Source organism: Mesoplodon bidens (genome assembly GCF_964165515.1).
Source record: "Mesoplodon bidens genome assembly, chromosome: 11".
Classification (NCBI taxonomy): Eukaryota; Metazoa; Chordata; class Mammalia; order Artiodactyla; family Ziphiidae; genus Mesoplodon; species Mesoplodon bidens.
Window position 1 is genome coordinate 53781792 of NC_138167.1, and position 12037 is coordinate 53793828.

Below are 12037 nucleotides of genomic sequence, written 5' to 3' on the forward strand. Positions count from 1 at the left end.
ACATAAGAATAAGTGTTTTCTACTAAAAAATAATACTTCCACAAATCGCTTCAGGGATATTTTCACCCTCTTACCCTCCTTTCCTCCCTCCCTCTCTCCCTGTTTCTTCTTTTCCCTTCGTGTGTGTGTGTGTGTGTGTGTGTGTGTGTGTGTGTTAAGCTGATGTGTACTGTCACATAAACATTTGGGCCTTACCAGTAAAAGTTTTTACATTTAGAAAGTACTTTGGTAGTGTAATAGTGGTGAGCAGTATATATAGACTTAAGAATTGAATAGTTAAAAGCAGCATTTTTTTTTTTAACTATTTGTCAGAGTTAAAGAGTAAGTCTGCTTTCAAGGTTGGATGGTCAGACGGCATGGTCATGGTGTTTTTTAGGCCACAGTGTCTTGTTGTTTATTATATGATTTCCTCTGCTTTGTACTCTCTTATCCTCCACAGTTTCTTTCTTATTCTTTATGATTGCTCAAGACATCATCTCTCTCAAGAAGCATTTCTTTATCCATAGGCCAGAATGAATGCCCTTTCAATTACTCTTAAAGCATTCTGTGCAAAATGTGTTGATTATGTTTACATAGTGTATTGAAAATATTTCATTTTGTTTCTCTCTCCTTCCCTGAACTGTAATCTTGAGAGTAGTGCGACTGTACAGAATCACATTTTAGTTTAAGTCCCCACCATGCCATTTATGGTCATATAACCATAGGGCTTTGTGGTGATGATTAAATGTGATAAATGATGTAAGGAACTTAACATAGTTTTTAGTTAATAATAGTGGTAATAATTGTAAATGATATTAATAAAAAATCCCAGTGTCTGTCATTGTGTCTTGCGTAGGTACTGACAATGCTTAACTGAACTGCAAAGTCTCTTTATCATTTATCTGATTCTGTTGTTGCTTTAAACTGTTTTCCACTTGTTTTTAAGGAACATTTACATCATTTCATTTCATTTCATGGGCCTGTGAGTTGGGTAGAGTATGTCTAATTGTGCCCATTTACTTCATAAAAGAACTTGTGTCAACCTAAATTACCTTCATACTCAACTTTTTCAGCAGTTTAAAAAATGTTTTCTTTTGTCATCGATACAATGCATAGTTGAAACCACAGCAAGTAGCGTTTTATTCTAAGCTGTGATTATTGTGTTGAATCTTAACTAGCGGTAGAGAAACCATTTGGTGGAAGCCATTGCAGTAGTCTAGGCAAGAGACAGTAGTGGCCCAAACAAGGATAATGCCAATAGGAGAGAGAAGTGAATGGATTCTAGATATGTTTAGTAGAAAATATATAGGACTTGATGGATGGTTGGAAATGGTTGTGAGGGATAGGAATTTGGGTTTTAGAGAGGGAAGAATCGAGGATAAATCCCAGGATTCTGGCTTAATTATGCAGCTAGGTAAATGGTGGTACTTGTCACTGACGGGAAACAAGAGGAAGGACAGGTTTTGGGGAAGGTAGTGTTCACTTTTAGGTTTGTTGAATTTCAAGCATCTGAGAGAAATCTGAGAAGGGGGATCTATGAGGCAGTTGGATATGTGGGGCTTAAGCTTAGGAAGGAGATCAGGGCTATAAATACATGTTTGTTAGTCATCAGCATACATGACCAAATTGAAGCCATGGGAGTGAGACAGATCAAGACAGATCAAGGAGAGAATAGATAGAACAGCATGAGAAAAGAGAACCTAGGACAGAAACTTGAGAAACATCATCACTTCTTTGTGGTGGTGAAAGAAGAGCATCCTACAAAGATGAAGAAAGAAATAGAGGAGAAAGAAAAATTAAGTAGGGAGTGAGAAGCCCAGGAGAGTGTAATGTTATGGGAATAGAGGGAAGAGAATATTTTCAAAAGGAGGGGATGTGGTTGGCCATGGCAAATGGCTTTTACTTTCGTCAGAATCTTAATTTTTCCTTTGCATTCTTTGTAATGTTTATTTTAACAAGTGTTGCATTAGCATTTATATTTTAAATTGTAACAAGATTATAATCCTGCATAGTGCTTGCACTAAGCTTTCCATGGTAGTTACAACAGTTCTAAATTATATCTAATAAAGGAGATTAATAATGGTAGGTCAGGAGGTGAGTAAAATTATGTTACTAACTAACTTGTTTCAAGGAAGCGTGCTCTAATGATCTAGACCATCCTTATCTAAATATCACCAAGCCTCTACTTTTACAGGTAACTCCTGGTTATAGAAATTAATAGAATTAATTTAAAAAATTGGGTCCATGTTGGTATCAAGAATTTTTTAAGTGGTAAGTACAACAACTTGGAACGCTTTCTTGGAAAACTGCATAGTTAATTGCGAGGGAGTGTGTATAGTTTGAAGAAGTCCTTATCTTCTGTTTTTAGAAGGAATGAATCATAGCATTAGGTCAGCTAACCAAGCAAACCACAGCACTTTTCATAAAACTGTACAGTATATTTGGTCTATAAAGTGGTAGTCATTGTGGAGTATGTTGGATTTGATGTGATCCATGATTCAGATTCTTTTTTTTTTTTTGCAGTACGCAGGCCTCTCACTGTTGTGGTCTCTCCCGTTGCAGAGCACAGGCTCCAGACGCTCAGGCTCAGCGGCTATGGCTCACGGGCCCAGCCGCTCCGCGGCATGTGGGATCTTCCCGGACCGGGGCACGAACCCGTGTCCCCTGCATCGGCAGGCAGACTCTCAACCACTGCGCCACCAGGGAAGCCCCATGATTCAGAATTTTTTTAAGACAAAAAATAATTTTGTGACCTTTTAATGCCATGCTAGACAAGCTCTAATAAGCCCACTTGTGTGTTATCTCTTTTGAGAAGTGTAAGTTCATTTAACTTAATATCCATAATTCAGATTTTATGAGTGCTGAATAACAAAGTTATTATTTAGAATATAGTCAGTAGGTTACACTATTACTGTTGACTTCAGACTATTTGAAATTATTATATTAGAAAAATTTGCCATTGTTTTATAAATCAGTTTTAGAGGACTTCCCTGGTGGCGCAGTGGTTAAGAATCTGCCTGCCAATGCAGGGGACATGGGTTCGAGCTCTGGTCCGGGAAGATCCCACATGCCGCAGAGTAACTAAGCCCGTGCGCCACAACTCCTGAGCCTGTGCTCTAGAGCCCTCACGTCACAACTACTGAAGCCTGCATGCCTAGAGCCCGTGCTCTGCAACAAGAGAAGCCACCGCAATAGAAGCCCACGCAATGCAGTGAAGAGTAGCCCCCGCTCTCCGCAACTAGAGAAAGCCCACGTGCAGTAACAAAGACCCAATGCAGCCAAAATAAAAATAAAATAAATAAATTTATTTAAAAATAAATAAATAAATCTGTTTTACATCAAGAATATGCACTTATGTTTTAGAGATAGTTATTAAGAATTGATTTGAAAATTAATACAGGGCTTAGAATCTCGTTAGATTAATTTTAATATTATGGGTAGAAAAGGTGAGAAAAAGAATTTGAAACTGCAAAGTAAAAGTTTGATTTCCTTATCGTGTTGACATAATTGTTGGCATTCAGAGTATTGTTAGCTGTTATTTTTGTGTATTGGGTTGGCCAAAAAGTGCCTTTGGCTTTTAAGTAAAAATAAAAGATACATTTTTCATTTTTACCAAGAACTTTATTGAACAACATATTCACCCTTTTTTTCTACTACCTTCTGCCATTTTTCAGGCAACTTCGTAATTCTGTCTTCCCAAAACTTTTTATCTTTTTGAGCAAAGAACTGTTCCAGGTGCCTTTTACAGTCTTCCAGGGAATTGAAATTTTGTCCATTAAGAGAATTTTGTAAAGACTGAAGTAAACGGAAACCTGAAGGTGCAGTGTCTGGTGAATACGGTGGATTAATCAGAACTTCTCAGCCAAGCTGTAACAGTTTTAGAAACACACGGTCTTGTGTTATCCTGATGGAAGGTTATGTGTTTTCTGTTGACTAATATCAGATGCTTTTTGTCGAGTGCTGCTTTCAGTTGGTCTAATTGGGAACAGTACTTGTTGGAATTAATTGTTTGGTTTTCCAGAAGGAGCTCATAATAGAGGTCTCCCTTCCAATCCCACCATATACACAACATCACCTTCTTTGGATGAAGACCGGCCTTTGGTGTGGTTGGTGTTGGTTCATTTCGCTTGCCCCACGATCTCTTCTGTTCCGCATTATTGTACAGTATCCACTTTTCATTGCCTGTCACAATTTGTTTTCAAAACAGAATGTTTTCATTATGTTTCAGTAGAGAATCTCATGTGGAAATACGGTCAGGAAGGTTTTTTTTCACTTAACTTACGTGGAACCCAAACATCAAAACGATTAACATAACCAAGCTGGTGCAAATGTTTTTCAGCGCTTAATTTGGATATTTTGATATTAATTTGGCTATTTCCTGCATGGTATATTGTTGATTGTTCTCAATTAATGTCTCGATTTGATCAACTTCAACTGGTCTACCTGACCATGGAGCATCGTCCAGTGAGAAATCTCCAGCATGAAACTTCAGAAAACTGCACAAATCTTTTTTGTGTGTTTCAGTTGCGTTTTTACCTTTCTTGAAGTAATAAAGCATAGTATGCCGAAAGTGTTGCTTATTTTCTTCCATCTTCAATATTAAAATGTCTACACAGAAATTCACCTATGTGATAAGTCTTTTTTAAAATGCACGCTGATATGACAGCTGTCACATACAGTCTAACAAAATTGTTTCGAATGAAGTTATAGACAACTAAGTGCTACTAGAGCCATCTTATGGAAAAAACCGAATGAACCTTTTGGTCAACCGATCTTTAACTTGGATACTAACTATGATTAGCTAGTGAAGGACTAATGCTTCTCACATTTTGGACTAGGATCAGGAAAATGTTTCCTTGAACTAGAAACTATTAAGAATAGAGGATATTACTTTTCTACAGAAGTATCCCATTTTAAGATATGGTTTATAAAATGTGGTGCTTCATTATGGGACTTGGGTATTTGTCAAATTAGGAAGATCAAAATATTGTTGAAGATCAATTAATGTGATTAAGGTATCCTTAGGAAGAATGACTAGAACATAAAATGATATAAAAAGAAAAACCACACAGCCAACTGGTTAGTGTTTAGCATAGTACAGGAGGTGGTAGGAAGTGAGAGATGTCATTTGGCGGTTGCTAGAATGGTGCTTTATTCTGGAGTGGTAGTAATGTAGGCTTCTTTATATTTAAGTTAACTGCATCTTAAACTTTAAAAAATTTCAATTAAAAAAAGTAGCTTGTAGACACAACAACCAGTTTTCAGGGCTGCTGCACACTTAGACTGTGTGCATTATGCAATTCTTTGTAATGCTTCAGTTCCATCCAGAGTTGTTGGGAAGGAAGTGCCCTGGAAGGTGGCGTGTGATTTATTAATCAGTTTGAGGAGGTTGGTTGGTATAGTTCAGTTGAGTCTTACCTGCTTTAGCTTTAGGTTGAATTTTTGGACCTAAAAACCAAGAACCAAATTCCAAATTGGGCCCCCACCCATTAACTCATATTTTCTGTGAGTTCCTTTTTAGGAACATAATTAATATTCACTTTGCAACTTTTAGCTTAATACTAATTACTTTGTAATGCTTTCCGTATTAGTTACCTGTTGCTTTATAACAAGTTACCACGAAACTCAGTGGCCAAAAACAATCAGCATTTATTATCTTCTCTCCCTCCCTCCCTCTCTCACTCCCTTCCTTTCATTCCTTTCTTCCTTCTTTCCTTCCTTGTCAAGAATTCAGAAGCCGTTTAGCAGGTGATTCTGGCTCAGGCTCAACTGAGGGAGGATCCACATCTAAGCTCACTCAGGGTTGTCAGCAGGCCTTAGAATACCTTCTTCCAGCTGTTGGCAGGCCTCAGGACTCTGGTTGTTGGCCAGATACATTCATTTATTGGTCATGTGGGCCTCTCCATGGGGCTGCTCACAACATGGCAGCTTGCTTACCCCAAAGCAAGATATCTGGGTGAAAGTCACCAAAACGGGAGCCACTGTCTTTTTATAACCTAATTTTGGGAGTGACATCCATTACTTCTGCCAAATTCTGTTCCTTAGAAGTGAGTCACTAAATCCAGCCCATACTCGGAGGAGATTACAGAAGGGCATGCATACCAGGAGGTAGGATCATTGTGGACCATCTTAAAAGGCTGCTCATCACACGGTCCTTTAAAGTTTAAAACTTTCTGTGGTGGTTGCAGAATTCTTTCCTGAAAGGGAAGCTTATGGAGGAAACCCAAAATATAAAATAGATAAATGGAGAGCTGTTCTGTCCAGAGCAGGGGTTCTAGGGACCTAGAGCTTACCTGCTGGCATCCCTCCACTTCAGCTTTTCTGAACAGATTGAATATTAGTACCTTTACTGTCTAATGTCAGTCAAGAACATGAATATGTACTATTTTTCTCATACTTTCCTTTTAGAACTTGTCAGCAGTTGCAGTTCTAAAATTCTAGCTTATAAATAAAAATCAGGTATTGGAACATGGAAAATGATTTGTGTAAATGTTTCTGGCAACTTTAATGGTCTGAGGAGCTTTCTTTACTAGTAAATCTAATAGAATGGCTGATTTTGTAATATTAGCAGATATAATTTATATATTGGTAGGATAATGATAGTGATTTACTTAGTAACTACTGTCTAGAATGTTTTCTTAACTATTTCCAAATTATATGTATTTTTGTATAAGTGGTATTTGCACTTTCAATATTCATGTGTTTTATATCTCTTTCATGCTGCACATCGTGAGTCCTAATCAATACCATAAATTACTTATTTTCTTTATCTTGCAATATAAAGAGTATAGTTTCAAAATAATAGTACAGTCATCCCTTGGAATCTATAGGGGGTTGGTTCTGGGACCCTCTTGGTTACCAAAATCTGAAGATGCTCAAGTCCCTTACTAAAATGGTGTAGGAGTTAAACATAAACCTGCATACATCCTCCCATATACTTTAAATCATCTCTGGGTTACTTATATAATTCCTAATACAATATAAGTGCTATGTAAATAGTTGTTAGCATGTTCTGCTTTTTGGAACTTTGTGGGATTTTTTTTCCGAATATTTTTGATGTATGGTTGGTTGAACCTGTGGATGCAGAACCCCTGGATAAAGAGAGCCAACAGTACCAAAATTAATACAAACACTAAATCTCTAAACTTAGAATTTTTTTAATAGTTCTTTAAAGATATATAAAATCATTTGAAAATAATTCCGTTTCTGGGTGGTTATGTTACAATTTGATATATGGTTAGATTCCAGGCATGGTTTTTAAATGCATTACTTATATTTTTATTAACTTAATTCTCACAATTGTTCTGTGAAGTAGGTTCTGCTGTTACCCCTATTTTACAGATAAATACAGTTTTTTCCATCTTGATTTTAGGTTAATTTATGTTAAGAAAATAGTACTGTTTTTGTTTGTTTCTTTATGTGTTCATGTAGAGCTAAGTAGTGGATAAGTCTGAAGGAAAGGAAAATTTAATTAAGAAACGGATTATCTTGATGAGCTGTTTAAGGAGCAAAAAAAGGATGACAGTTTCTGTAAATAACATTATTTAGTAAGTAAGTGTATAATTCACTTTTGACCTTATTTTGGTTAACTGAGGTACACACATCCCCCCATATTTATGAACCATCAATAATGTCACTGAAATATGTGTGAATATATGTATAGTGCTGAATTTTATTACACTGCTAAAGGATTTCAAGTCCAGGATTTACCACGAACAACTTTCCACAGCTATAATACCTTGCATTAGAATTTTAAATCTTAATTGAAAGTTAGAAAATAATGTACTTGGAATCACAAAACCAGTTGTAATTTAAGTTACTTCCGGCCAAAATATAATGTCTAAACTAATGGGTAGTAGTGGAAGTGAAAGTTAGCTAACTCTTTTTTTCTGAACAGTTTTTTCAAAAGTTCAAATTGATTTTATGCAGTAGATTCTCATTAGTGAAACACTTGATTAGGTTCTTGATTACTAAGGAGTACCTTTCTGTGGATGGGCGTTACAATTATTGGAGCCTACAGAGGATACTTTTGAATAGAGTACCCTAATTTCTGGAATTTCTTTTCTCAGCTGTTCTGATAAAATCCATCTTAGTTGAGCTTATGCTATGATAACAACAACAACAAACAGCTTTGAATTCTGGTCTCTTAAGTGAACCTTTTGGTTACCTTAAAATATTTTCAAGATATTTTGATTCTCAAATTATTTTTTAAAATGCACTTGGTTTTATTTTCAGTTCATAAGATCTGAGTCTAAATGGAGACTGCATGTGTTGCTATAAATTAAAATTGTATATTATAATTTAGTTCTTAATGACAACTTTTATACTAGCTTATACCATAAGGATAAAATATTTGGATTATTGCTCCTGTATCTGTTGCATCAACCCAAACACGTAGAACCTTCATGCCACGTACTTGCTTACTTTTCAGGGAATAGATGTTAATTAGGAATCTAGTTAACTAGATGGCCCTTTTGGCATTTATCTCTGTATTACAGTTAGAAATTGAGTTCTGTGTAGTGCCACTGTTTGCCTGAATGGGTCATTTAAAAGCTAATGCATTAAGCAGCTCATGCAACTCAATGTCAAAAAAACAACCCAATCCAGAAATGGGAAGAAGACCTAAATAGACATTTCTCCAAAGAGGATATACAGATTGCCAACAAACACATGAAAGGATGCTCAACATCACTAATCATCAGAGAAATGCAAATCAAAACTACAATGAGGTATCACCTCACACCGGTCAGAATGGCCATCATTGAAGAAAATCTACAAACAGTAAATGCTGGAGAGGGTGTGGAGAATAGGGAACCCTCTTGCACTGTTGGTGGGAATGTAAATTGATACAGCCACTATGGGGAACAGTATGGAGGTTCCTTAAAAAACTACAAATAGAACTACCATATGACCCAGCAATCCCACTACTGGGCATATACCCTGAGAAAACCATAATTTAAAAAGAGTCATGTACCACAATGTTCATTGCAGCACCATTTACAATAGCCAGGACATGGAAGCAACCTAAGTGTCCATTGACAGATGAATGGATAAAGATGTGACACATATATACAATGGAATATTACTCAGCCATAAGAAGAAACAAAATTGAGTTATTTGTAGTGATGTGGATGGACCTAGAGTCTGTCATACAGAGTGAAGTAAGTCAGAAAGAGAAAAACAAATACTGTATGCTAACACATATATATGGAATCTAAAATAAAAAAGGTTCTGAAGAACCTAGGGGCAGGACAGGAATAAAGACGCAGACAGAGAATGGACTTGAGGATATGGGGAGGGGGAAGGGTAAGCTGTGACAAAGTGAGAGAGTGGCATGGACATATATACACTACCAAATGTAAAATAGCTAGTGGGAAGCAGCTGCATAGCACAGGGAGATCAGCTCGGTGCTTTCTGACCTCCTAGAGGGGTGGGATAGGGAGGGTGAGAAGGAGACACAAGAGGGAGAAGATTTGGGGATATATGCGTACGTATAGCTGATTCACTTTGTTATACAGCAGCAACTAACGCAACAGTGTAAAGCAATTACACTCCCAAAAAGATGTTAAAAAAAAAGTGAAAAGAAAAATAAAAACAAAGGATGCTAACTCATCCAAAAAACAAAAAAGCTAATGCATTAATTACTATTATTTTTTAAAACTCAGATTTATATAAAAATGGGTATAATTTGTCCAAGACAATTTCTGTCTTTAAGTGGGAATCTAGGAAAAATCAGTTGACATGGTGCTGTCAACCTTTACTAAATACAAATATTACCTTATAACAAGATTGACCCTTTAAGATTTTCATTAGAATTACATTTTCAGTTTGTTTTTGTTGAGTAATGATTTTATACACCATTTTATCCTGTTTACTCTTAAAACAAAGGAAAAACTATACATTATCTTTAATTTTTTCCATAGAACGAAGATCCATGAAACCGTATGTTTCTTGAAGGTAGGGGATAATTATTGAATAGGAGCATAATGGTAGCAGGGAAGACTATAACTGAAACGTATCTGTATCTTCAGTAAGAATTAGTGTTTGAAGTCATCACTGCTCTAGCACATTAAAATGAACATGTACCTGATTAATATGTATTGAGTTGAAGGTAAAGGCAGTCTTCATGTGAACCTGAAATAAAGTTCTGTTGAGGAGACTTTTCTTCTGTTAGAAATAGTTTTTTGTTTTTCAATGACAGGTCCACTTTAAAAAGTATAACATGGGGGGCGGGTGGGAAGGGGAAGCTGGGAGGAGGTGAGAGAGTAGCATTGACATATATACACTACTAAATGTAACATAGATAGCTAGTGGGAAGCAGCTGCATAGGCACAGGGAGATCAGCTCAGTGGTTTGTGACCACCTAGAGGGGTGGGATAGGGAGGGTGGGAGGGAGATGCAAGAGGGAGGGGATATGGGGATATATGTATACGTATAGCTGATTCACTTTGTTATACAACAGAAATTAACGCAACATTGTAAAGCAACTATACTCCAGTAAAGATGTAAAAAAAGTAAATGGAAAAAAATAAAATAATTTATTGCTATAAAAATAAAAAATATAACAGTTAATCAAAAATATTACGGTACTACTTTGTACAATTATTTACGTTAAAATCAGCATCATTGTTTATCAGTGGCCTGGCATACTTCTCTTTTTTTGTGTGTGTGGACATACTTATATATGTGTATACTTATATATGTGTATGTGGTTGGTTTGTTGTAGGTGACAAATGGTTATTTTAAAGACTTATTGAGTGATGAATGGGAATTGCATTGATGCTTTTTATCTGAAGTCTTACAGATTGTTAATCCGCTGTGGTGGCCTCTACACCAAAATTCAAGCAATGTTAATGACAATGGCTAGTTAAGAAATGGTAGATTTTGATCAACTAATTATCCTTTACTAATATTAAAAAATGATGGTGGTGTTTTAGTGAGATAGAATAGTCTGATAGCTGATTTTTTATATATTAAAATATAGCTGTTGTTACAGTGGAGATTTTAAAATGAAACCATTCAGATCATTTTCTTTTCCTTGTGTTTCTGATAATGCCAGAAGTTTCTGTTGACCTCATAGTTAGCACATTGTTTCTGTATTTACTTTGGTGCATTCATATATAATAATCTGATGAATTTACAACTCTGTCCCCTGTAGTTCTACATGTATTAATAATCTCAAATAAATTTAAATAATTTTCTTATTCTGATAGAGAAGAAAAAGCTGGATCACTTACCAGTAACTGGAGTTCTCCTATTGGGTAATCTCCACAGATCCACATTCTTTGAAGTTATTGTGAATGCCTCGAGGACCAAGGGACCGTTGAAATTTCCAATTTCAGGAAGGTAAGCAAGCACACTGAAGCATGTCTCTAGCATCTCCCAAATCCCCTCCCCCCAACTTTCTTACATATGCGTCTGTACTGCATGCCCCCTCAGTTCCAGTGGATGCCCATCAGGAAGATTCTCATGCTGGACAGAAGGGCAAGAGAGGTGGATCTGTGAGGGAAAAGACCCAATAGGATAACTCAAGTTGCTGGTAAGTAATCTAGTTTTCACAGACTTAAGATTTTTTTCCCACATTTCTTCTCTTTAGGAGTTCATTTAATTACAAAGAGAGGAAGTTGTTTGGGATAGCCTCTTTTTATAAGTTTGATGTGGATTATAGAATTTATTGTATGGATGATAAATACCTAGTGCTTAACAGGTACATGAATAAATATGACATTAATTTTAAAATATACATTTACATAATAGCTGTTTATAAAAATTATATATTTATTACCTTTTGATAAATAGTGTAAGAGTTCTAAAGCAGTGTGAGGAAGCTATATGTTGGATTATTTTAATTCCTTTATTCCTGATGTTTGTTTTATTGAAGTAGATACTTGTACTGTAAAATTTCTGCTTATGTCAAATTCGGCCAGATTCTTTTGGCATAGTAGTAAACAGCAAGAATAGTTTTACTTCTTACTGACCTAGTTTTCAGTGTACCTTTTAATTTCATTGAAGGTATATTTGGAAATAATTCAGGGTATGTTGCAATTATACTTACCAC

At 36.0% G+C, this 12037-nt stretch overlaps 1 protein-coding gene across 3 annotated transcripts in view; it reads left to right on the forward strand.

The window, feature by feature from the left end:
* Positions 1–12037, forward strand: part of YAF2 (YY1 associated factor 2) — a 66068-nt gene that overhangs the window by 13292 nt on the left and 40739 nt on the right. Inside the window, exon 4 of one of the 3 annotated variants that reach the window (XR_014016999.1) lies at positions 11193–11241. The exons of 1 other annotated variant lie outside the window; for it this stretch is intronic. Coding sequence is in view for 1 of the 2 variants with exons in the window: in XM_081248364.1 (XP_081104490.1) it covers positions 11254–11325 (72 nt within the window). In the remaining variant the exon portion in view is untranslated. One more of the 3 variants, XM_081248364.1, reaches the window with a different exon arrangement.